The following is a 27,768-nucleotide window of genomic DNA, read 5'->3' as shown; positions in this document are numbered from 1 at the left end:
TGGATGGATGGATGATGGATGGATGGATGGATGGATGATGGATGGATGATGGATGGATGGATGGATGATGGATGATGGATGGATGGATGATGATGGATGGATGGATGGATGGATGGATGGATGGATGGATGATGGATGGATGATGGATGGATGGATGGATGGATGGATGGATGATGGATGGATGGATGATGGATGGATGATGATGGATGGATGGATGGATGGATGGATGATGATGGATGGATGGATGATGGATGGATGGATGGATGGATGATGGATGGATGGATGGATGGATGGATGATGGATGGATGGATGATGGATGGATGATGGATGGATGGATGATGGATGGATGGATGGATGGATGGATGGATGATGGATGATGGATGATGGATGGATGGATGGATGATGGATGGATGGATGGATGATGGATGATGGATGGATGGATGGATGGATGATGGATGGATGATGGATGGATGGATGGATGGATGATGATGGATGGATGGATGATGGATGATGGATGGATGGATGGATGGATGATGGATGGATGGATGGATGGATGGATGATGGATGATGGATGGATGGATGATGGATGGATGGATGGATGATGGATGGATGGATGGATGGATGGATGATGGATGGATGGATGGATGATGGATGGATGGATGGATGGATGATGGATGGATGATGGATGGATGATGGATGGATGATGGATGGATGATGGATGGATGATGGATGGATGATGGATGGATGATGGATGATGGATGGATGGATGATGGATGGATGGATGATGGATGGATGATGGATGGATGGATGGATGGATGATGGATGGATGGATGGATGATGGATGGATGGATGGATGATGGATGATGGATGGATGGATGGATGGATGATGGATGGATGGATGGATGGATGGATGATGGATGGATGGATGATGGATGGATGGATGGATGATGGATGGATGATGGATGGATGGATGATGGATGGATGGATGGATGGATGATGGATGGATGGATGGATGGATGGATGGATGGATGGATGGATGGATGATGGATGGATGGATTGGATGATGGGGGGGGGGGGGGGGGGGGGGGGGGGATGGATGGATGGATGATGGATGGATGGATGGATGATGGATGGATGGATGATGGATGGATGGATGGATGGATGATGGATGGATGATGGATGGATGGATGGATGATGGATGGATGATGGATGGATGGATGATGGATGGATGATGGATGGATGGATGGATGGTGGATGGATGATGGATGGATGGATGATGGATGGATGGATGATGGATGGATGGATGGATGATGGATGATGGATGGATGATGGATGGATGGATGGATGGATGATGGATGGATGGATGATGGATGGATGATGGAGCGATGATGGATGGGTTGATTGGTTGGAATTGATGGATGGATGATGGGATGGATGGATGGATGATGGATGGATGGGGATGATGGGGAAGGGTTGGTCATTGGATGTATTGGATGGCCTAATCTCATCATCAAGATCCGTAATAAAATCCGCGATGCCGAGTCGAATCCGGATCCCACCTCCATCCATTCCATCATCCATCCCGATCCATGCTCGATGGACTCCATCATGCATATCGGATGTCCGATCGAACGGATGTCACGAGGTAAGCTATGCCAATGAGTTCATCATGTACCGATCCATGGTCCATCATCACAGGACTGAGGCAGCAAGGCTGAACTGAGCATGAGTCATCACATGCGATGCGATATGGTGAATCTCATGGAATGCAATCCGATACTATACTGCGCATGCCCAGTACCTGGTCGAGCCTGGTCATGACTCAGGAATTGACGCGGAGTGCCATGCCGTATCCCATCTGCATAGTCACCATCCGATCGATATCCATCCCAGATGGCCAATAGACATCTGGCATCCATCTCATGAGTTATCCATACCATCCATCCATCATCCATCCATCCTCCGATCCTCCAACCCCCCTACCCCCCACATCACTAAGAGATATAATCCCCCCAGTCCATCCATCATCATCCATACTGGATCCATCGAGTCCATCCAGGTCGCATCAGTGACATACCAGGCCATGTAAGTGGAATGGCCATCCATTCCATCATCATCCATCCATCATCCACCTTGTGTATCATAACAAATCATACACATTCCAATTTTAGTCCATGCGAATAGCATGGAATCATACCCATTGCGCCCACATGTATCGGTCCAATCCTTAGGTCCATGTCTATAGTGCTTGCATCCCATCCCTTCCATACCATCTAATACAATTGACCATCCCTGTCTAAACCACCGATCCAGTCAGCATCATCGCCTATACATCGACATGACGATCACTGGGGCACTCCTCTCGAATCGTACACAATCATCACGATACCTTCCTCTAATCATGATCCATCCACGGATCCGATCATCACTCTCACAATCAATCCATCCTCCTTACACTCACATCGATCCTAATCCGTGCAACTCCTTATGCACACCTACCCATTCCGCCAATAAGTTTTCTATCCGATACCTGATGGCTTCCATCCAATAGTAAATGCGCATGCGCTAATTGTCATGGCTGTGACGGTGTTGCATCAATGGATCACATCAGGCTAATTACCAATCATGTTGTACTGGTTATTTTCACATATCGTTCATTCCTGACACAGCAATTGGCTGTGAGATCGACCTTCCGATACATGGCCATCATCTCTATACGTTCCATCGTCAGGCATTCGTTGTGCTAGTCTCGTAGCCTAGCAGTACCATATAACTGCCAGATTATAATGTACCTGAGCGATGATGTGACCATCAGAAAGTATGGTGAATGAATGATGAATATTAAAATGAGCTCGATTGCACTGTACGTCATGATCTGTGTGCAATGAGACACTGTACTTTGTGATGAATTTGAATGATAGGATGAGTAAGCTCGTGGAAATGATGAAGGCACTGAAAGAACTGAACTTGACTGAATGCATTATAATTGGTCCAACTCAATTCCATACTGGCCTGATCCATGCCTATTCCTTCGCTATCCTTACACTAGCATATATCAACCGCCATCATTACTATACATCCATCCCTACCATCCCGCACCTCGACACGCCGCAGATCCAACTCCACCACCCCCCACCACAACACCACCCCCACCCCCCCCCAACCCCCCACCCCCCCCCCCCCCTCCCCCCCCCACCCCCCACCCCCCCCGCCCCCCCGTCGCACCCCTAGACCGCCCGATTTAACACGCCCCTTCCCACCCCATATCAGGCATGTGTTCCCGGGATATCTTAGTTTGGTTTGTTATTGTATTCTTATTTTTTATTTTTAGTGTTCGGTGTTCGAGTTTTGTGGTGATGTTCAGCTTTTACTTTTATATTTGTAGGTTTTGTTATATTTTTGATTTTTTACTTTTATTATTTTGTTCTTTTTCCCCCCCTTCTTTCCTCCCTTTTCTTCATTTTTTTGTTCGTTTGGCTTTTTGGTCTGTTTGTTTATTTGTTAGTTTTTTTTTTTTTTACGACATTTTCCTCACCCTTTTTTTCTCATTTCTTACTCCCCCGATTTTTTGATGGGATGGTGGATGATGGATGGATGGATGATGGATGATGGATGGATGGATGGATGGATGGTGGATGGATCGATGCATGATGAAGCGATGGATGGATGATGGATGGATGGATGGATGATGGATGGATGGATGTTGGATGGATGATGAATGATGGATGGATGGATTGATGGATGATGTATGGATGATGATGGATGGATGATGGATGGATGATGGATGGAGGATGGATGGATGGATGATGGATGGATGGTGGATGGATGATGGATGGATGATGGATGGTGGTTGGGATGGGATGGATGGATGATGGATGGATGGATGTTGCATGGATGGATGGATGGATGGATGGATGGATGGATGGATGGATGGATGATGGATGGATGGATGGATGGATGATGGATGGATGGATGGGTGGATGATGGATGGATGGATGGATGATGGATGGGTGGATGATGGATGGATGGATGATGGATGGATGGATGGATGGATGATGGATGATGGATGGATGGATGATGGATGGATGGATGGATGATGGATGGATGGATGGATGGATGGATGATGGATGATGGATGGATGGATGATGGATGGATGGATGGATGATGGATGGATGGATGGATGGATGGATGGATGATGGATGGATGGATGGATGGATGATGGATGGATGATGGATGGATGGATGGGTGGATGATGGATGGGTGGATGATGGATGGATGATGGATGGGTGGATGATGGATGGATGGATGATGGATGGATGGATGGATGGATGGATGGATGATGGATGGATGGATGATGGATGGATGGATGGATGATGGATGGATGATGGATGGATGGATGGGTGGATGATGGATGGATGGATGGATGATGGATGGATGGATGGATGGATGGATGGATGATGGATGGATGATGGATGGATGGATGGATGGATGGATGGATGATGGATGGATGGATGGATGGAGGATGATGGATGGATGGATGGATGGATGATGGATGGATGGATGGGTGGATGATGGATGGATGGATGGATGGATGATGGATGGATGGATGGATGGATGGATGGATGATGGATGGATGGATGGATGATGGATGGATGGATGGGTGGATGATGGATGGATGGATGGATGGATGATGGATGGATGATGGATGGATGGATGATGGATAGATGGATGATGGATGGATGGATGATGGATGGATGATGGATGGATGGATGATGGATGGATGGATGGATGGATGATGGATGGATGGATGGATGGATGGATGGATGATGGATGGATGGATGATGGATGGATGGATGGATGATGGATGGATGATGGATGGATGGATGGGTGGATGATGGATGGATGGATGGATGATGGATGGATGGATGGATGATGGATGGATGGATGGATGGATGGATGATGGATGGATGATGGATGGATGGATGGATGGATGGATGGATGATGGATGGATGATGGATGGATGGATGGATGGAGGATGATGGATGGATGGATGGATGGATGATGGATGGATGGATGGGTGGATGATGGATGGATGGATGGATGGATGATGGATGGATGGATGGATGGATGGATGATGGATGGATGGATGGATGATGGATGGATGGATGGGTGGATGATGGATGGATGGATGGATGGATGATGGATGGATGATGGATGGATGGATGATGGATAGATGGAGGTTTCTCTGTGAACCAGATGATCTTCAGATGTCGTCTCCTGACTTCTGCTGCAAACATGAACATATTGCGATAGAAGCTGATGGGACTACAGGATGGTCTCCATTAGATCCTGGTCCAGGATGCTGTGAGCTCTTCATGTGGAGCAGGAAGCATCTCTGAGCTGAAGATCAGGAAGTGATCAGGTTCTGGATCTGTTCCGTCTCTAACTCTCTGCTCTCCTCAGGGCGCTCCTGGCAGCAAAGGTCCACGAGGGGAAAGAGGAGAGCCCGGTTCTTCTGTGAGTACTCTGATGAAACCTTCCTCCTTCCCGACCCTTCGGCGGTTCTGATCCAATCTGCTGTGTGTGTCTTAGGGGCCTGCAGGGCCACAGGGAAGCATTGGACCACCGGGGCCCATGGGTCTGCCTGGACCTCAGGGACCCAGCGGGATGTCCATCCCAGGAGAGGCTGTGAGTCTGCTTTCACCTCTCGGTGTTCAGATGATGTTTAACAGTTGGATTAGAGAAAGATCTGATCTGATTGGTTGATGATCTTAAGAACGGATCTGATTGGTTAATTTTTTAACGTCATATAGGGGTCAGGTGAACATCACAGAGTGTAACCTCCACAGGCTAAACTAGACATGTCCAACTGCAGGAGCAGCTGCAGGAACATCCCATCAGTCCCCCAGCATGATGCTGCCACCCCCTTGTTTCAGTATAGGGTCTGTGCGTACAGGGTGGGGTTCCCGGTTCTCTGTTCCTCCTACATGAGCATTATGGTTGAACATCAGAGTCGTGGATCCAGAGCCATTATTGGGTTCTTCATGAGGCGCTCAGGAGGTTCTGATCAAGCTCATCCTCTGGTTTTTCTTCCTCAGGGTCGTCCCGGACCGAAGGGAGACGCTGGTGACTCCGGCCTGCCAGGACAAAAAGTAAGTTGGTTTCTGCTGTTGCTATCCGATCTGTCCCGTCAGCTCATTTGCACATCCAGATGTACATCCGGGTCGCCCTCGATTTTAATTTGTACAATAGACCTAAATGACGTTTTTCCTTCCCGAAAAAAATAGGAAGTGTACTAAACTATAATGCCTTAAAGGTTAATGATGTAGTTCCTATGAAAATAAATGTTTTATCACTCATGTGGTTATGTTATCACTCATCTGCACCTGAAATTGGATGCTACGCTACCTATTCTATTCTATTCAGTTTATTTCTATAGCTCCAATTCACATCATGTCATCTCAGGTCACTTTCCAGTTCACCAGATCATCCAGTCAGATTGATTCAAAGTTTTCTATCTAAGGAAAACCAGCTGATTGCATCGACTCATTGACTCTTCAGCAATCCCTCACACTAAGCATGCTTGTAGCGACAGTGGAGAGGAAAAACCCCCTTTGAACAGGAAGAAACCTCCAGCAGGACCAGGCTCAGTGTGAGCGGCCATCTGCTGAGGCCCACTGGGGTTCAAGGAGACAGAAGCAGACATAGAAAAAGAAGCATAGATACAAAAGGCAACTGTCCACCAGCTCCACAGGCGGCCCCGTCCAGGAAACACACAGCCAGGCAGACGAGCTCCGAGCCAGCTCCCATGTCAGAGGATGAAGAGAGCACATCCAGTTAGTCACAGTCAGAGAAACAGGACTACACTGGAAAACAGGACAAGCTCCAACATCTAGAAACAAAGGTGTTGATGGCAGCAGCACAGCTGATATTTCTCTCCAGGATGGAGTCACAGCCAAACAGGAACAGACGATTGTCCTTCAGACGCAGATATTTATATGGGGCTAACATTTTTCCATAGTCATTACTTACCTACTTTTATCAAAAAATTGTTCTGCATAAAAATAATATTTACATCTACTAATATCTACATTAAATGGATTTTTAAGTTATTGTTAAAGTAGTTTTTTACCTTTCAGAAACATCATTTTCTGTTTACCCCATATAATAAAAAATGTTTTACTTCCTGTTTATATCAGCTTAATGTTAGTATATTGATGTGCATAATTAAACACAGAGCTTTAGTTGTCAAGTAATTGTTAATATATGAAAAATTAAAATGTTTAATGAGGTAGAATATTCCTCTTGAGAGCATTACTGCTGCCACCGCCTGTATTAGAGGGAAAAATGGTAGCGGTGGTCAATGACCGGCTAATGGTGGCCATGGCCACCTCTGGCTGCCCATCTAGCTCCGCCCATCTAGCTCTGGGGCAAGACACTTCACCTGCCTACTGATGGCGGTCGGAGTGCCCGGCGGCGCCAGCGTACGGCAGCCTGGCTTCTGTCAGTGAGCAGCAGGGCAGCTGTGGCTGTGATGTAGCTCACCACCATCGGTGTGTGTGTGGATGACTGAGTGTAGAGTAAAGCTCTTTGGTCTGAAAACGCGCCATATAAGTACAGGATATTTACCTTTTTACCAGCAGAACCAGATACTTAGCTCCTGTGATTCTAAAACTGGACCCAGGACAGGTGATGACTTGATGAATGCGTGATGTTTGATCTTTTAAAACGCTGTAAAGGTTAACGGGTTAAACGGAACAGAACCGGTTCTGCTGGGCCTGAAGCTCCTCCTCCTGATGGAGCCGCAGGTGAACCTGCTCAAACCGTTGCTGCAGCTACATGCAGTTAATGGCTTCCAGACCGGCCCGGCCCAGCGCTCTGACGGCCTATAAATCGGATCTGGAAGCCATTAGGTTGCCTGTAAATCTGGAGCATGAATTGATGTAGTTCTGGGAAAAAGACGGCTCAGAACCCAGATCCAGCTTCCAGCGCTCGGAGCGGGACAGATTAACGGGATCTCTGGTGTTTGCAGGGTTCCGGAGGTGCTCCCGGTCCTGCTGGACCCGTGGGACCCACTGGAGTGAGGGTGAGTGCACACCGCCTGAATTCTGTCAGGATGAACGCCTCATTTTCTGGTTTTTAAGACACCTTGTGTTTTTTCCAGGGACCTTCAGGAAAGGAAGGACCAGCTGGACCCCGAGGACCACCAGGACCCATGGTAAGACCCGCTGAGACCCCGACCTCTGGCCCAGGCCTTTACCACCTCATGGAGCTCATCTCTGGGGCTTTTTTTGTTTCCTTGCAGGGACCTCCAGGATCTCCAGGAATGCCAGGACCTTCAGGAAAATCTGGAAACCCAGGAGACCTTGGACCTCCTGTGAGTATTCCAGCAGAGAGAACATTTATGGAGCAACGTGACGAGGATTCTGGTTTCTAAGGTTCTACTGTTCTGGTTTCAGGGAGCCGCCGGTCTGAAAGGAGACAAAGGAGAGAGGGTGAGTAAAGGGGAGGAGTTAAAACCGTCACCGCCGGCTGGAAACATGGACGCCCTCTGAGACCTGAGGTCCAACAGAGGAGAACTTAAACCCTTGACTGATTCCCACTCATTGGAAAACTAATTTTTAGCAGAGATTTAGCTCTGAATTCTAACAAAATGTCTCTGCTGCTGATCTGGTTTATTTATGGACCTAAAAACCTGATTGGATCTACAGACCGGACCCGGTTCTGGTTCTCCTACTTTCAGCTGTCTGATTTCCAGAGAGATTAACTCTCAATCCAGATTAATACGGAGGACCAGCTCTACCCTATTTGAAAATAAATACAGAAATAAATAAATTCTCAATAAATGAATAAGCATACAATTAATTGCCCCCAAAAATAAAATACATAAATAAATGTAGGTAGAAATTAGATTATACAGCGAAATATAAATTTATATATCTCTTAATTAGCTTCTTTATTTTTTCGCCTTTGTAATAATAACCTCATTTATTTGTTGTCTGTAATAATCTTCAACTTTATTTATTAATACCTAATTTTTTAAAGTATTTATTTATGTGCATGTTGTTATATTTTACTCTGTTTAATTCTTCATTTGTATTTTTTTACCCTATTAATTTCTTCAATGCTATTTATTTCTTACTACGGAGTATTAGGGTCAGGCTAGAGATTTTTTTTACTTCTATTTCAAGAATAAAGTCCTAACATTATGAGAATAAAGTCATAAAATTATGAGAATAAAGTTGTAAAATTAGGAGAATAAAGTCATATAATTACGGTAATAAAATTGTTATATTATGATAATACAATGAGATATTATGAGAATAAATTTTTATTTTATGAGACCTCCTACAAGAAGCCCTTTCTTCCCTAAACTGAGGAATGTGGAGCATCATGTGAAGTTCTACTTTAGCATCGGTTTGACAAATCAGGAAATCTTTTAGCAGCAGCATCAAACTGGGCAGGATGTCAAAGTGGACTCTGGTTGCTGATTGGTGGAGCTGGTAGGCCGTCATCTGCTGGGCGGAGCTCCAAGCTTTCTTTCTTGTAATGTTACGACTTTATTCTCATAATGTTACGACTTTATTCTCATAATGTTACGACTTTATTCTCATAATTGTACGACTTTATTCTTGTAAGTTTATAACTTTATTCTCGTAATTTTCAGACTTTTTTCTCATAATGTTATGACTTTATTCTCGTAATTTTAGGACTTTATTCTCGTAATTGTACGACTTTATTCTCGTAATTGTACGACTTTATTCTCATAATGTTACGACTTTATTCTCGTAATTGTACGACTTTATTCTCATAATGTTACGACTTTATTCTCGTAATTTTACGACTTTATTCTCATAATGTTACAACTTTATTCTCGTAATTGTACGACTTTATTCTTGTAATTTTACGACTTTATTCTAGTAATTGTACGACTTTATTCTCGTAATTGTACGACTTTATTCTCATAATGTCACGACTTTATTCTCGTAATTGTACGACCTTATTCTCATAATGTTACGACTTTATTCTCTTAATTTTAGGACTTTATTCTCATAATGTTACGACTTTATTCTCGTAATTTTACGACTTTATTCTCATAATGTTACAACTTTATTCTCGTAATTGTACGACTTTATTCTCATAATTTTACGACTTTATTCTCATAATTGTAAGACTTTATTCTTGTAATTTTACGACTTTATTCTCGTAATTGTACGACTTTATTCTCGTAATTTTACGACTTTATTCTCCTAATTGTACGACTTTATTCTCGTAATTGTACGACTTTATTCTCGTAATTGTACGACTTTATTCTGGTAATTGTACGACTTTATTCTCATAATGTTACAACTTTATTCTCGTAATTGTACGACTTTATTCTCATAATGTTACGACTTTATTCTCGTAATTTTACGACTTTATTCTCATAATGTTACAACTTTATTCTCGTAATTGTACGACTTTATTCTCATAATTGTACAACTTTATTCTCATAATGTTACGACTTTATTCTCGTAATTGTACGACTTTATTCTCATAATGTTACGACTTTATTCTCGTAATTTTAGGACTTTATTCTAATAATGTTACGACTTTATTCTCGTAATTTTACGACTTTATTCTCATAATGTTACAACTTTATTCTCGTAATTGTACGACTTTATTATTGTAATTTTTACAACTTTATTTTCGTAATTGTACGACTTTATTCTTGTAATTTTACGACTTTATTCTCGTAATTTTACGACTTTATTCTCATAATGTTACAACTTTATTCTCGTAATTATATGATATTATTCTTGTAATTTTACGGCTTTATTCTAGTTATTGTACGACTTTATTCTCGTAAGGTTACGACTTTATTCTCGTAATTATACGACTTTATTCTCGTAATTTTACGACTTTATTCTTGTAATAGAAGAAAAAAAGTCTCTAGCCTTGCCCTAATACTTGGTTGTAATTTCTGGCGTCGTTTTTACATTTCTGCCTCATTATGCAAATGAGGATAGTGTGTCTCTTAGAGGGTCAACCTCTGCCCATTGGTTGGTTAGCATTTTACGGCTACAACTATCTCGTTATCTCATAAGAAGAAATAAATACGGTAAAAAAATACAAATGAAAAATATAAGAGACAAAAATATTATAACATCAACATGAATAAATAAGGTAATTAGTACAAAGGTGAATAAATAAAGAAGCTAATTAAAAGAGATGTATAAATTTTTTTCTCACTGTATAATTTAATTTCTACCTACATTTATTTATTGCATTTAGGGGGCAAATAATTGAATGCTTATTTATTTATTGAGAATTTATGTATTTATTTTTAAATATGCTAGAGCAGATTAACTCCTGCCTGTGGCTCAGAATGATGTGTGCAGTGGAACCACCAGGGGGCGTCTGATCTAAAACGGGTCATCTAACGAGGATCCTCTCTGTTCGCAGGGCGACTTTGCTCCTCAGAACATGATGCGATCCATCGCCAGACAAGTCTGCTCGCAGCTCGTTAGTGGTACGTGGTCCGGTCACCCAGAACCCGGTCACCCGGAACCGAGTCGACCAGATGTGGCCCGCTGCTCTATTTTATTGCTGGAAAGCTTCTATATTCTTCTTTCATTCCAGATCAAATGAGCCGGGTCAACACGATGCTGAACCAGATCCCTAACGGGAACTACCGAGGCAGCAACAACCCGGGCCCCCCAGGGCCTCCCGGACCTCCCGGCAGTCAGGGACCACGTGGAGAACCGGGCCCCGGAGGAAGGAATGGATTCCCAGGAAATCCAGGTTTACCTGGCCAGCAGGGAGAAAGAGGTGGGAGCGTCAGTCTGAGGGAACCAGAACTCGACCTACCAGAACATCTGGAAGAAAAGTCCATAACATCCCATTCATGGTGTGTTCAGGTCCTGCAGGAGAAAAAGGAGACAGAGGCGTTCCGGGAGTCGGACAGAAAGGACCCAGAGGGCCTCCAGGTACCGCCGCTCTTCATTTGGAGAAATTGAGTCCCCTCAGTCTGACAATCATTCCGAGGGATTATTAGTGAAACGCGGTCCAAGCCGTCCTGCATCCACGCTCATTAACTTCCAGTCTTCCCAGCATCGATGTGCAGAACCAGAATAACTCCGACTATTAGTGTTAAACTGGTCCAAATGGACCAAAATTAAGCAAAATGATGAACTAGTGAGGATCTGAGGAGGGAGAGACGGAGACGTTCCAAACGTTCCGTGTTCCAACCCAGATCAGCAGATCCTTATTTTCCTCCCACGGCTCAGTTTTCCACATCCGGACTCTGATCCTCAGACTGTCAGCAGCAGATGAGGAGGATTTTTTTTTATTTACGAGGTTTCTAAGTGCGGATGATGCTGACCAGCCCGTAATTATCTGTTAGCTTCTAAACTCATAAAACAAATTTTCCTCCAGACAGTTTCCCAGTTCCCAGCGCTCCAGGTGGAGGACGGCAGCGTAGGATTTATTCCCAGCTTTGGTTTTAGGGTCCAGATTAAAATGTCTCAGCGTCTCCTGAGACGGAGGCAGACTTTGTGGCTCTGTGGGGCCCCTCCTGGCCCCAGACCCAGGGCAGGTTTACAGACACAGCAGCTGGTTACATAAAAAAATGTTTCTGATTCTTTTAAAGTGAATTCAGAAACAATGAATTGATGTTTTCTTTATAAAGGGATAAAATGGATAATAGGAAAAGATGAGATTCTGATGGAGATGTTGGAGATAATGCTATGGAGGGAAATACTCTCCATTACAAAAAAAAGATTCCACCATAAGCGTCTAGGAGGATGGATGGATGGATGGATGGATGGATGGATGGATGGATGGATGGATGGATGGATGGATGACGGATGGATGGATGATAGAGATGGATGGATGGATGGATGGATGGATGGATGATGGATGGATGGATGGATGATGGATGGATGGATGATGGATGATGGATGGATGGATGGATGGATGGATGATGGATGGATAGATGATGGATGGATGGATGATGGATGGATGGATGGATGATGGATGATGGATGGATGGATGGATGGATGATGGATGGATAGATGATGGATGGATGGATGATGGATGGATGGATGGATGATAGAGATGAATGGATGGATGATGGATGGATGGATAGATGATGGATGGATGGATGGATGATGGATGGATGGATGATGGATGGATGGATGGATGGATGATAGAGATGAATGTATGGATGATGGATGGATGGATGGATGATGGATGGATGGATGATGGATGGATGGATGGATGGATGATGGATGGATGGATGGATGGATGGATGGATGATAGAGATGGATGGATGGATGGATGATGGATGGATGGATGGATGATGGATGGATGGATGGATGGATGGATGGATGATGGATGGATGGATGGATGATAGAGATGAATGTATGGATGATGGATGGATGGATGGATGATGGATGGATGGATGATGGATGGATGGATGGATGGATGATGGATGGATGGATGGATGGATGGATGATAGAGATGGATGGATGGATGGATGGATGATGGATGGATGGATGGATGATGGATGGATGGATGGATGGATGGATGGATGATGGATGGATGGATGGATGATAGAGATGAATGGATGGATGATGGATGGATGGATAGATGATGGATGGATGGATGGATGATGGATGGATGGATGATGGATGGATGGATGGATGATAGAGATGAATGTATGGATGATGGATGGATGGATGGATGATGGATGGATGGATGATGGATGGATGGATGGATGGATGGATGATGGATGGATGGATGGATGGATGGATGATAGAGATGGATGGATGATGGATGGATGGATGGATGGATGGATGGATGACGGATGGATGGATGATAGAGATGGATGGATGGATGGATGGATGGATGATGGATGGATGGATGGATGTATGGATGGATGGATGGATGATGGATGGATGGATGGATGGATGATGGATGGATAGATGATGGATGGATGGATGATGGATGGATGGATGGATGATAGAGATGAATGGATGGATGATGGATGGATGGATAGATGATGGATGGATGGATGGATGATGGATGGATGGATGATGGATGGATGGATGGATGGATGATAGAGATGAATGTATGGATGATGGATGGATGGATGGATGATGGATGGATGGATGATGGATGGATGGATGGATGGATGGATGATAGAGAGGGATGGATGGATGATGGATGGATGGATGGATGATAGAGATGGATGGATGGATGATGGATGGATGGATGGATGGATGAATGGATGGATAGATGATGGATGGATAGATGATGGATGGATGATGGATGGATGATAGAGATGGATGGATGGATGATGGAGGGATGGATGATGGATGGATGGATGAAAAAAATCCACCAATGAAATAAAAAAAAAATACAGATTTTATATTTTCACATTTTATTTTTAAAAATATCTCTTTCAGATTTTTTTGAATTGCACTGTTTTCAAATTGTGTTTTCCAAACAGTTTCTCTGGACCAATCAGAACGTTTCAGCGTCCAGCAGACCAATAGAAATACGTCTTTGCTCATCGGTCCAGAGGAAAGCATGAAGAGAATTTGATCTGGAAAACACAATTAGAAAAGAATACGAAAAGAAGAGTTACTCTAATTTTTTTTTCTTTTGCATTTTTTATTTTATTTTAAAAACGTGTTCTTAGTGTGAAACAATTCATGGAATAAAACTCACTCCATATACGGCTGAACACCATGATAAATATCCACTAACAAATATATTTTGCTGTTTGAAGTCCAACATGAACCTGAAGCCAAACTTTGTAATGACTAATTAATTAGCAAAACTGTCATTTTTAAAAAGTATCTCATACAGATAAACTGTTTTTTTTCTATGTCCTCTTAAAGAAGACTTTTATTTTGATAGGATACCAATCCCATTAACTGGTTTGGATCAATTATCATGTTAGAAGTGATTAAATGTGTGATTTTTTGGCTTTTATTTTGAAAAATTGTGAAAGTTTTACTTTGAAATGGTTAAATTTTTTCTTCTACTAGTAATATAGACCCTCATTTGAATAATATTCTTCACGAGATGTTTTATTCTGCAATTGGTTGAGCTTTATCTCAGAAGTCCAGCAAAAAGGGTGGGGGGAGGGGGAAATGCAGGAGGAAGTCCCCCCGAGTTTTATTTTGAATGTTCTTTTTGATCAAACCGTTGCACCAGTGACAATGTTTTACTGGTTAACTGTAAAATAAGTTGTGTTAAATGGAGGGTCATCCCTGACCCACCTGTGCTCCGGACTCAGTCAGGCTTTTAACCTGAAAGGCAGGAAGTCATTCGGAACCATAAAACCATATAACCTGCAGCGTCTGTTTCCTCCACCAGGTCCTCCAGGAGAGAGCAGGACCGGATCCCCAGGCTCCACAGGCTCCCCTGGACCCCGCGGCCCCCCCGGCCGTCCAGGCTACGCCGGAGTCCGTGGTCCTCCGGGACCTCCTGGATACTGCGATTCCTCTCAGTGTGTCGGTATTCCTTACAACGGTCAGGGATACGTAGGTGCGTAGGAGGAGGAATGATGTGGGATCAACATGTCTGACGGAGGGGAAGGTTCCTCTGGTGAGGAGTCTGGATCCAGGAGCAGATCAGAGGGGTTCTGAACCCATTTTTCCAATCAAACATCCTTCTTAGCTCTTCTAAAATCAGATCTTTTTTTTTGTTCGGCTTCAGAGCCGATCTGTAGAACTTTATATATCAGCTCACAGATTCTGGTTGCTGATAGAAAGCCCAGTTCAGGCCCCGCCGCTTCCCCCCCCCCATAAATCGTTTCATGTTTTCTTTTATTTATTCTTCCACTCATCTCCAGTCAGCCCACCCGTTACCATGGTGACCTGATATCTGCTGCCAAGTTTCTGATGTCCTGAGGTTTGAAACCGGAGTGACTTCTCTGTCTGTGTGTTTTCAGGCCGGCCACGGTGGTGCGTTCAGTACCGTTCGTAAAAAACGACACGTTAAATAGGTACAGAAAAATCCCAGAAGGTCAATCGGACTCCGTTAGTGATCTCACTGATCAGGAGGAGCAGCAGGAAAGCGTCCGACAGCTGAATTCTCCCAGTGGTGCCCGACTTTACGCGAGTGAATAAAGTGAATGTGATTGGTCGTTTATCAAGGGGGCGGGATTGTTATGGTGGAAGGTTCACAAGCAAATTTGGTTGTAGCCGGTTTGTCGGAAGCATCTTGCTAACCAGTTAGCAACTTAGTGCTAGCAGGTTCCCAATGGGAAATTCCATTGGGACCAAGTAGCACTAAATTGGTGACTTAGAAACGACGCTGTCAAGGAACGCTATGGACAGAGGAAACATGCAAGAGGAGGAGAGTTTAGTGTCGGAGGTCGTGGATGAGTCTCCTCCGCCATCCATTTTTTATTTAGAGGAGGAAAGCGGGGACGAAGATGTTGTGGAAGAGGACGCCAGGGCGGCAGAAGCTTGGTTTGGTGTAGAAGGCTTCCAGCCGTACATGTTTGAGCCCTTGCCTCGCAACGCTGCCAGTTCTGTTAGCTCTACGCCTGCCGAAGACACAGACGTCCATCCCCGTGAACACTGGGACGCAACTCAATGGGAAAGGAAAGGATTCTGGTTTCAACCGCTGCGACATATGAATCAAGATGCTATGACCGAAAATATATCGAAAAAATATCGTCTGATAAAGAATAAATTTATATACGTGTTTAAGCCTGAATGATTTAAAATTTAAATTCTCTACGACTTTAAGGAATAATTATCTCTAAACGTTTGCTATATTTTATAAAATGGATCAAAAGTTTGTATGTCAAGTGTTAGAAATCCCTTTTCCTCTTTTCTACTCCGTTTCTGCTACTAGTTACTAAAAACGGACAGTTCATGTGGAGTGCCCTCTAGTGGTTAAAAATAAACCTGCAGCTCCTCAAGCAAAGGTCTAAAATCCAAAGGGACGTTCAGCACACCAAACTACAGTAAAATTAATTCATTATTCCATAAAGTCTCCAATAAGCAACCGGAACATTTTAGCAAAAGAAGAGCAGCGTTGCATGTTCTGGGTTGACTCTGGTAAAAAAAACACACAAAAAATAAACAACAGGCGATATTTTTAATTTTCAAAAGTCACAAGCTAAAAAAGCTAAATGTGTTTCTGCCCGATTAGAACTGATTGTCATTTACCTATGGCACTTGAACGCACCACTATCCGTATTCTGCCCCTGTGTCGTCTTCATAATCGGGTTCTGATTTTTTAAATTCATCAGTAATCCTCCATGCAGGAAACATGGAGCATAGACCTGCAGCAGATAGATGGAACTCCAAAGCCCTTCAGTCTGAACTTGGACCCAGACTCTGAGGAATTCTGCATGTGTTGACCCGACTGACCCGCTCCATCCTGTCTGGCCTGTTTCAGGTTCACCATATTTAGGGTAGTAATGCCGCCTGCGCTGCTTTCACTGACTTCCTGAACCAAGCAAACACTTGTTGACAGAATAGCACCACTTAAAGGAAAAAAAAACAAACCCGCCACCGGAACCCCTTAACCAGCGCCGGCCCAGAGGAGCCGTACTAACAGCAGCGGCGCTGACGGCACCGACCCGCCGAAGCCAGCCGAGGAGCATGAGCCGAACGGTAGCCCGTACTAACAGAGGTGGATTAACAGAGCCGGGACCGGGGGATAAACCGAGCCCAACTTTAACTCCTGTAACCTGCCACCGCTCCTCTGGGGCCCCGGAGGGTCCGACTCCCGTCTCCTTCCACAAAACTTTCCCCTTTCTATCCTAAACTCTGGGTTTGTGTCAATAACAACTCTACTTCCTGCTTCATTCTGTGATCAAATCACCTGACTAACACCTAGAGGGGCGTGGCCTCTGCCTCTGACAGCTGATTGTCTCGTTTCAGCAGATACTCTATCCAATTCAGTTTATTTCTATAGTGACTTTACAGTTCACCAGATCATCCAATCAGATTGATTCAAAGTTTCCCTCACACCAAGCATGCTTGTAGCGACAGTAGGGTGGAAAAACTCCCTTTGAACAGGAAGAAGCCTCCAGCTTCTCTCACACCTTCGTAGTCTACAAAATAAAACATCTGTTGGAAAATTCAAATTAAGAAAGATTTTTCCAACCTGTGAATCATTTTTAGGATGAATAAGCAATATTGCCAGATTGGACAGATGCAGTGGCCACGCCCCCTTCATGTAAACACGCCCCCCCCTACGTGTGGCCACGCCCCCTGCTGTTGGGACTAACGTCAGCTCTGTGTGCGCATGCTCTGATGCCATAAATGTTTGTCCTCCTTAAACTCAAACGAGCGTCTCCGAGCAGGAACCCGGGTCGCCTCCGCCCCCCAGGAGAACCAGCTGCTGCAGAACCAGCGCCGGAAGAGGTCGCTGCCCAGAAAGTCGTCTGACAGGCTGACATCATAAGAGCGTCTGTGTTTTGTTCCCGGAGGGGTTTGAAACCTTGAAAATGCCTGAAAGTGTTTGTGAATATTAACTGTGCGTGGCGGGTGACGGGACTGGAAGAACCGGGTGTTCAGCCCAATTTTTAATAACATGGAAGAAAATGTACTGAGGACCAATTTAAAAAAAAAAACAACCTGTGAGCTTCTCGTTTTCCTGCCTGTAACATATTTGCATTAGGTTTGTGTTAAAGGAGCAGCAGAGAAACAAGGTTCATTATAACAGCTTTCCTGCGTATCTTAGTATTTATCAGTTTGCCTTTTTTCTGTCACAGTTCATGTTAGCAGCAGTGGAATCACATGTGGTTCCTGTTCTTCTTACATGTCATTGGGTTTAATCAGAACATCTGAGACGCAGCATCACTTTTCATAAATTCCACAGCCGTATTTCTTATTTATTTCTGAAAACAGAAGAGGCATTTTTCAATAAAACTACTGAAAATCTCATGCTGTCTGTTTGGAGTTTTCATTCCTGGGAATTGGAATAAAACCGGAGCTGGAGATGACCTCGGAGTGAGGAGGAAGCTGATGCTCTGATGGAATATCTGGTTAAGAGAAGGTGGGTCCAGTTAACGCGACGCTTTGACCACATCCAGAGTTCCGCTTCTGTTTTTTAGGAAACTGATCCATGCAGCCAAATTTTAAAGCCAAAAGAAGAAGAAAATGTCAACCACTCAGATCACTGAAAATAAACAGATTAATTTCCTTAAAATCCAGGCAGGTAGATCTTCCAAATAGATAAAAGTTTTCTAAGGAAAACCAGCTGGTTGCATCCAGCCATTGACTTTTAAGATTTGCTCCACCTGGATATGCATGCGGCGATGGTGGGGAGGGAAACCCTTTAACAACAAGGTACCTACAGCAGACCAGATTTATTGTGAGCTGCCTTCTACTGAGGCAGACTGGGGGATGTCAAAGACAGAGGCAGACAAACAAAAAGAACATAGAGACACTAATTTATAAATAATTTCTATATTAGAAAAGCTAACAGTAAGCTAACTCCATGAGTGACTGGGAAAGAAACAGTTAATCAGAGGAGCTCTGATTAATCAGAGGTGTTTTTATTTCAAAGTGATGAGAGAGAGAAAATCCAGTTAGTCACAGTAAAAGCTGAGTCCATAGCTGTCGGAGACAAACAGGACTAAACACTGAAAATATGCCGGTGAAGATTCTCAGTCATCCAGTTCATAGTCATTCCAACAAAAGTTTAAAAAAAAAAACAATCCACTGGACTTTGTTTCCAAGTTTGAAGACGTTTCTCTTCCATCCAGGAAGCTTTTTCAATTCAAAATGTCAGAAATAGCGTTTAGTTCCAGGTTTTACAGAGTGGACCTAGAAAGCCTTTTTTTTTGGCTTAGAAAACATGTAAATAGAACCAGAAAGTCATCGTTTGGGGTCTTAGTTAGCCTGCAATACCCAATACTGGTCTATAGGGGGGATTGAACAGGCGAAAAATACTGAAAAACAGGCCAAACTCTACCATCCATAATCTAAGGCGTTGATGGCAGTAACTGGTTTTCTTGAGCAATTTGGCTAAATAAGACAAGACCAGGTGAGGCTACTATGATGAGAAAAGGCAGAGGGGGCATACGGTTAGAGATTGATCTAACAGATTCTGCAGAGTGGGAGAATAGAGATAGAATGAAGCAGAATGATGAAAAAGGGGTCCCTATGTCCTCCAGCAGTCTAAGCCTATAGCAGCAGAACTATAGAGATAGCTCAGGATAACCTGAGCCACTCTAACTAGAAGCTTTATCAAAAAGGAAAGTTTTAAGCCTAGCCTTAAAAGTAGACAGGGTGTCTGCCTCACGGACTAAAACTGGTAGTTGGTTCCACAGGAGAGGAGCCTGAGAACTAAAAGATCTGCCTCCCATTCTACTTTAGAAATTCTAGGAACCACTAGTAAACCTGCAGATTGAGAGCGAAGTGCTCTGTTAGGAACATCAGGAACAATCAGATCTCTGATATCAGATGGAGCTTGGCCATTTAAGGCTTTATATGTGAGAAGGAGGATTTTAAATTCTATTCTTGATTTAACAGGAAGCCAATGAAGAGAAGCCAGGATAGGAGAGATGTGGAAAAGAGTTTGACCCCGATTGACCTTGAATTCTTCAGCTTTTGTCCTAACTAACATCCATTGGGTGGGTGTTTACTGGAAAAAATAAGACAGCCAGAAAGTTATTTGATTAAATATTAAAGAACAGCGCAGTCCAGATGCAGCACAGGGCCAGAGGGGGTCTGGTTTGGGATCCAGCGGATCTCATCTCTACTCTTTACAGATGATGTGGTTCTGCTGGCTCCCTCATTCCAGACCTACAGGACGCGGCAGGGTGAGAATCAACTCCTCCAAGCGCGAGGTATTGCTTCTCTGCCAGAAATAGGCAGCTTGTCCTCTTCAGGTTGGAGGAGACTTCCTGCCTCCAGTGGCTTGGGTTCCTGTTCCTCAGTAACAGCTGCACCGGATTGTTGTAGCGAAGAGAGAAAAAGCAAAGCTCTCAATTAATGGGTCAGTCTATGTTTCCCACTGTTAGAGGGATAATTATAAAATGAATGTGTGGGCATATGAAACATTCTGGTTCTGGTTCGATCCTGTGATTCAATCAGGAGCGTCATAAACTTTTATGACCTGCATCCAGTAGGTCATGAGGCAGAGTCACACGGTTGTGTGACTTCCATCCAGCCAGATGGTCATTTCACACTGTTCTATGTCCTGCATCCTGCCAGATAATCATTACTGGGTTTTCTGTTTAAGGCCCGCCCTATTATGTTGTAAACTGTTAATAAAAGGCTTTGCTGTGAAGGGATCTGGGAGAAAAGGTGCTGGTTTTGAGCCAGCAGCTTCTCTCCCCTTTGCAGAGGTTGACGTTTCAAAATCCCAGTCTGTGTTTGATCATTTCGTCCTCTTAATCTTTTAAAGGAATAGTACACCCAAAACATGATTAGCCTTCATTTTCTACTCACCCCCATGCTGAACAACACTCTGGAGTACTTTTTTGATATCTCAAATGCATCTGGAGATCTGGGAGGCTTCTTGCTGTCTGCTGACATTCAAATAATGGAGGTCCATGGCGCCCGAGACAGAAAGGTCCATAAAAGTCCACAAAAAACGTGTCAATATTCCTCCATACTGCTCGTCCAATGTATTCCAAGTGTCCTGAGTGGGTAGCATCCATAATTTACTCCAAACGAAGTCATTTAGAATGTTTTTAGAGCATAAACAGTAGTGTATAGGATTTCCTGAAAGCGCGTTCACGACGCTACGGAAACCGTGGCAGACCAAACCAGATGAAAGTGCGCATTCAGCTCGGCAAAGAACTCATGCTCTTCCTCAACACTGAAGTCCTCAGACATTTTTCTTTCGTTGTTTCTTTCTTTGCACAGGTAAACAGCACATTTCTTCTTCTACGCTTGCATTATCGGCAGAGCAGACGCTGAATGCGCACTTTCATCTGGTTTGGTCTGCCGCGGTTTCCGCAGCGTCGTGAACGCGCTTTTAGGAAATCCTATCACTACTGTTTATGCTCTAAAAACATTCTAAATGACTTCGTTTCGAGTAAATTCTGGACGCTACCCACTCAGGACACTTGGAATACATTGGACGAGCAGTATGGAGGAATATTGACACGTTTTTTGTGGACTTTTATGGACCTTTCTGCCTCGGGCACCATAGACCTCCATTATTTGAATGTCAGCAGACAGCAAGAAGCCTCCCAGATCTCCAGATGCATTTGAGATATCAAAAAAGTACTCCAGAGTGTTGTTCAGCATGGGGGTGAGTAGAAAATGAAGGCTAATCATGTTTTGGGTGTACTATTCCTTTAAAGTCACATTTCTCTGGATTTAAAACCCAACATCCACCCTCACCTATGGTCATGAAATCTGGATCATGACCGAAAGAATGAGATCCTGGATACAGGTGGCCGAAATGAAATGCTCTGCAGGGAGGTTGGGCTATTAGAGCCTTAGAGGAGAGCCGCTGAGGAGGATCAGACATCCGTATGAGATGGACGCCTCCCGCTGAGAGGTTTGTAGTGGGAAAAAAGTATTCAACTATTTACTCCAGTTAAAATAAATGGAGGTCGATGGATTTCACTCAGTCGCACTTTATTTTTATCTTTGCAAAGATAGAACGGTTCATCCTACGGCCATTATTGCACAGTAATCAGTCCTGTTCTGCCTGGGCAGCGTTCGTTCCTCCATACTTACAATAATTAAAACATATTACAGACACTTTGGTTAAACAGTAACATGTTATGAATAAACCTTGAGAAAGAATCTGGTTTGTTATGGGAAGAAGTCTACAAACACCCCTCACTCAGGCATTGTGTGGCCTTGCAGGTGATGCTTACAGAGTGAAAACTTTATAAGGAGTAAATAGCATAAATCAATATATAAAACAAGAGAAATCTAAAATTTCCACGGATATCCGTCCAGGAGGAGAACCAGGGGGAAACCAGGACACCATGGGGGGATTATGTCTCTCTGCTGGCCTGGGAGCGCCTCCGACTCAAACCCCAGACGTCATTTAGACGTTAGGTTTTGGCCTAAATCTTGTCTGTCTGAAATTGGACTCTGTTGGTCCGTCTGATTATGTCCCACTTTAGTCCATCAATAGACGTTGAAAAGACATCGCAAATCAACTGTTCGACATCTATTGAAAGATCTGAAAATTTTTCCTTTTCACCTTTCACTTCATCGTTTGAACGTAAATCATGTCGTCCTTTTATTGTCTTTTCAACCAGTTCTTGCTTGGTGGGAAGTCTGGATATTTGTAAAGTTTTAATAAAGATTTTAAAGAAATAAGATGTTGGAGAACATCTCAGCTGCTTTTATCTCCCCGGGATGAAGATAAATCCATCAGTTTATAGAGCTTAAAACTTCAGCAGGACTTCTCTACGTCTCTTTGAAGGTATCTTCTTCTTCCTCGGCTCGTTTTCACTTTGTTAAAGTGCCGCCAAGTGTGTCCGTTGTTTCCCATCCATCACTTCCAATCCAGAGACGCTCTCTCTGGTACATCTGGCAAACATCTGGGAGAGCTCAGACAGAATCCACACTTTCAGCTACAATAAAGGTATTTTTTAAGAGTTTGGATAACATTTCTATCCATCAGATGAACCAACAGTGGATTCTGTCGCCCTCTGCCTCATGGACTCACTGGAGACATTAGAGCTGATGTGGATAAACCAGGCAGAAGGTGACATTAAAGTCGTCCTAAAGCTGCGAGTTCTGCTTCGGAACTGTGAAAAGAACATGTCTGGTTCTAATTCTGGTCATTTCTAAGAGCTAACACTGGAAACACAGGAAAATGGATGTTCTTGAGCTGAGTTCCAGTGGTTTGAGCAAACAGAAAGAGAATATTTCAAGTAAAAGATGTCCGAATGCCTGGGTGATGTTTAATGGATCAATGTGCAGGAGAGGAAAATCTGGATCAGTTCGGTTTGAGCTTAAAGCTCCCACTGGGAACGATCCAGAATGTTTCCTCAGGCTGTTACCCTCAGTTCGCTCTATCAGATAATCCCATCGATCAGACACATCTCCACTATTGTCTCGCATCTCTTGCTTTGTTTGGTCTCCTGTCCTGTTAGCAAAGGCTAATCATCGTCTGGTTGTTTAGAAACGTCAGGGGCAGAAAGTATTATGACCATGAGACTTTCCCTTGTCGCACTGTTAACCTTAAACAAAGCTGCTATAGGCTTAGACTGCTGGAGGACATAGGGACCCCTTTTTCATCATTCTGCTTCATTGTATCTCTATTCTACTCTCTCGTCTACCTGGCTGTGTGTTTCCTGGACGGGGCCGCCTGTGGAGCTGGTTGACAGTTGCCTTTTGTATCTATGCTTCTTTTTCTATGTCTGCTTCTGTCTCCTTGAACCCCAGTGGGCCTCAGCAGATGGCCGCTCACACTGAGCCTGGTTCTGCTGGAGGTTTCTTCCTGTTCAAAGGGAGTTTTTCCTCTCCACTGTCGCTACAAGCATGCTTAGTGTGAGGGATTGCTGAAGAGTCAATGAGTCGATGCAATCAGCTGGTTTTCCTTAGATAGAAAACTTTGAATCAATCTGACAGGATGATCTGGTGAACTGGAAAGTGACCTGAGATGACATGATGTGAATTGGAGCTATAGAAATAAACTGAATAGAATTGAAATAAAGATCCACTTTTAGTTCGTCAGTTTCCTTTATTTTAATGAAATAAAGGACCTTCGACAAAATAATTTTGTCATCGTTGACAAAAACAACACCGGCTGTAAGCATATCAGAGTCAGGTTTCGTTGTAGGGGACAGCTACTGGCTGTTAATCTTCATACAACAAAGTATGTAGCAAATATTTATTCTGGTCTCCAAAAGGCGGGTGCTAGCGCCCCATACACCCCCGAATCCACCACAGTTAATCTTATAGCTATTATCTTAAACTGAAATGTTCATAATGTAATTTTTACTTTTATTTGAGTAATATTTTAAACCAGTAACTTTACTTGTATTTAGGTAGTTTTATGTGTATAGCTGTACTCTAACTTATAATTGTACTGTTTCATTTTCTGCACCATAGGTGCACTAAAGAGCGCAGCACAGATCCTTCCTTCCAGCAGCCTTTAGACTTTAAAAAAAAACAGTTTTTATTCTGATATTTGCTTTTCTTCGGCTTTTCTTTGTCTAAATCACTGCCTGAAATAAACATGTTTTAAAATCCCAATAACCTGACTTTACCGTTTGTTTTGTTTTTTGTTATAATGTGGGCTTTTGTTTTTTGAATTCCTGTTTTTCGTTCAGATTTTTTATGTATTTTAGTCTAATATGAGAGTTTTAGGTTTTGTTGATGCATCTGACTGGATGGCTGAACAAAACATCTAAAGAGAAAATATGATACAAACTAGATTGGAATTAAAATAATAGACGACAATAACTATAACGCTACAAAGACGTAGACTAGTAGTAAAAGCCTGTGTGTTTGTGTTGATAAATGTCTGCTGTCATTGCACCACTGTGATTCTATAAATCTTTAATCCAATGGCAGGAGGATCCGTAGATGGATGAAAATGGGAGAAAACCATCTTTATTTATTTATTACTGAGCTCTGTGAGTTTAAATCTGCGCCTCACTGGCCACCGTAGACTCAGTGAAGAAGGTTTAGCAGCAGCAAGTCAGGCAGCTGCTTCTAATTAAGCACGATGTGAGCGAGCAGCAGCAGCAGCAGCAGGTCCTCCAACCTCAGCCTCCGCTTCCACAGTGGGCAGAAAGTCAGTGGAAACATTGAGCTGCTTCACGGTTCCTACTGGAACCCGGAGGAGCGAATCAGCTCAGTTACATCCAGATCCGACCCTGAAACTGTTTCTCTGCGAACACGGGTTCCTCTAAAAGATGTCGACATTCAAAGGGAAACGTACCAAAGCGAATTAAACTTTATTTTCTGTCCTCTGTGAGCCGGGGGGGGGGGTCCTTCAGAGCCAACAAGAACCTCAGAACCTCTAACTGGCACCAGAGAAAACACGAGCACCGTTTGGACCCGCTGAACTCGTTTTCCTGGTAAATGTAATGTTCGGCTGTCTCTTCATCCATGAGAGCTTCATCATAACTTCAGAGCAGGAAGTTTCCAGCATTCCTGGAAAATCAACATTCAAACTCAGCAGTTTCTGTCTGGATAAAAGTCAAACTACCCCTGAACCCAGATCACGGGATATTTCCCCCTGCCGCCGCTCCTCTTTCTCTTCATTAGATCCAACTGACAGCTTGAGGAGAACCAGATTATCTCTGCAGGACAGAGAAAACAGCAGCTAAAACGGGGAATTTACTGTATAAGTAACCAATTTCTAATGCGACTGTCTTGCTATGAGGTGTTTAATCAGACGAGATCTGAGCCAGTTTTCATGTTAAGGGGATGAAAGTGAGAACATCCGGTTAGTCGCAGGGAAAACTGAGCCGGTAGTTATATCCAGGAGAGAAACAGGTCTAATCACTGAAAAACAGGCTCAACTCTATCATATATAATGTAAAGTGTTGATGGCAGCAGCTCAGCTGATCCTTCCATCCAGGATGGAGTCACAGCCAAACTGATTCATTCCAATAAAGCTACTATGATGAGAAAAGGCAGAGTTAGAAACTGAACTAATGATGCAGAAAAATACAAGTAGAATCAGGCAGAGTGGGGAAAATTTGTCCCTATGTCCTCCAGCAGTCTAAGCCCATAGCAGCAGAACTATAGAGATAGCTCAGAATAACCTGAGCCACTCTAACTAGAAGCTTTATCAAAAAGGAAACTTTTAAGCCTAGCCTTAAAAGTAGACAGGGTGTCTGCCTCACGGACTAAAACTGGTAGTTGGTTCCACAGGAGAGGAGCCTGATAACTAAAAGATCTGCCTCCCATTCTACTTTTAGAAATTCTAGGAACCACTAGTAAACCTGCAGATCATAAAGATAAAGAAGCTAAAGCTGAGTTTTGGTTGAAAAATAAGTGTGAACCATAGAGATAGATATTTAATGTAAGTCCTGTGATAGATAGATAGATAGATAGATAGATAGATAGATAGATAGATAGATAGATAGATAGATAGATAGATAGATAGATAGATGCATGCATGGATGGATTCCAGAAGTGTCTGGGTTCGATAGCTCAGGTAGCCTCGTGAGACCATCCTGATCTCGCGAGCTTTCAAGGTTTCACTCGCTAATCAGTCTGGAGACTCTCCGTTAAAGAAAATTTGGAGCCGTTCACCAAACGAATGTCCAATCAGCGTTGGCTTTGAGGCGGGTTGAGGTGTGACGCAACGAGAAGCGCGACAGTTCAGTCTAAAGAACATGGCGGCTTCAGCCGATGAAACTAGCGTTAGCGTTATGGGAATTACAGAGTATTTCTTCACTGAAAGAAGAGCAAAACACTGCTCTGGAGGCTTTTCTCAGAGGAAAAGATGTTTTTGCTCTTCTCCCCACTGGTTTCAGCAAGAGTTTGATCTATCAATTGGCTCCTCTTCGTCGTCGCTCTGTTAGTACGTCATATGCCTCGTTGATCTGATTGGTTTATTTGGCCCGTCTATCACCAGCATAGGCCAATCAGCTAACCAGTATTTTCGCCCCTTCCCAAAATTACTTCAACGGAAGGTTTCCAGATGGATATGCGGAGCAAATCCATCTGGAGGAGTCAGGTTACGGCTCAGGGTCTTTCTGCATGGAGTTTGCATGTTCTCCCTGAGCATGCGTGGGTTCTCTCCAGGTACTCCGGCTTCCTCCCACAGTCCAAAAACATGATTGTTAGGTTCATTGGCTTCTCTAAATTCTCCTTAGGTGTGTGTGAATGGTTGCTGTGTTGCCCTGCGATGGAC

The 27,768-nt window shown here is 43.5% G+C and overlaps 1 protein-coding gene across 3 annotated transcripts in view; it reads left to right on the top strand.

Annotated features, from left to right (window-relative positions):
- The window catches only part of col12a1b (collagen, type XII, alpha 1b), a 188,772-nt gene extending 169,867 nt beyond the window's left edge, over positions 1-18,905 (top strand). For 2 of the 3 annotated variants that reach the window (XR_005282461.1, XR_005282460.1), the window contains 2 exons: positions 5,464-5,688; positions 6,099-6,172. Coding sequence is in view for 1 of the 3 variants with exons in the window: in XM_038304931.1 (XP_038160859.1) it covers positions 5,464-5,517; positions 5,593-5,688; positions 6,099-6,152; positions 8,033-8,086; positions 8,165-8,218; positions 8,306-8,377; positions 8,460-8,495; positions 11,446-11,512; positions 11,623-11,811; positions 11,901-11,969; positions 15,370-15,540; positions 18,323-18,423 (1,017 nt within the window). In the remaining 2 variants the exon portion in view is untranslated. Of the gene's footprint in view, positions 1-5,463; positions 5,689-6,098; positions 6,173-8,032; positions 8,087-8,164; positions 8,219-8,305; positions 8,378-8,459; positions 8,496-11,445; positions 11,513-11,622; positions 11,812-11,900; positions 11,970-15,369; positions 15,541-18,322 lie in introns of those variants that run through there. The other variant, XM_038304931.1, reaches the window with a different exon arrangement.
- The last annotated feature ends 8,863 nt before the right edge of the window (positions 18,906-27,768 follow it).

The sequence above is a fragment of the Cyprinodon tularosa genome, unplaced genomic scaffold (assembly GCF_016077235.1).
Source record: "Cyprinodon tularosa strain WSP-4 unplaced genomic scaffold, ASM1607723v1 ctg548, whole genome shotgun sequence".
In the NCBI taxonomy this organism is placed as follows: Eukaryota; Metazoa; Chordata; class Actinopteri; order Cyprinodontiformes; family Cyprinodontidae; genus Cyprinodon; species Cyprinodon tularosa.
Note: the sequence above shows the minus strand (reverse complement) of the source record. Positions and strands in the feature narration are given on the sequence as shown.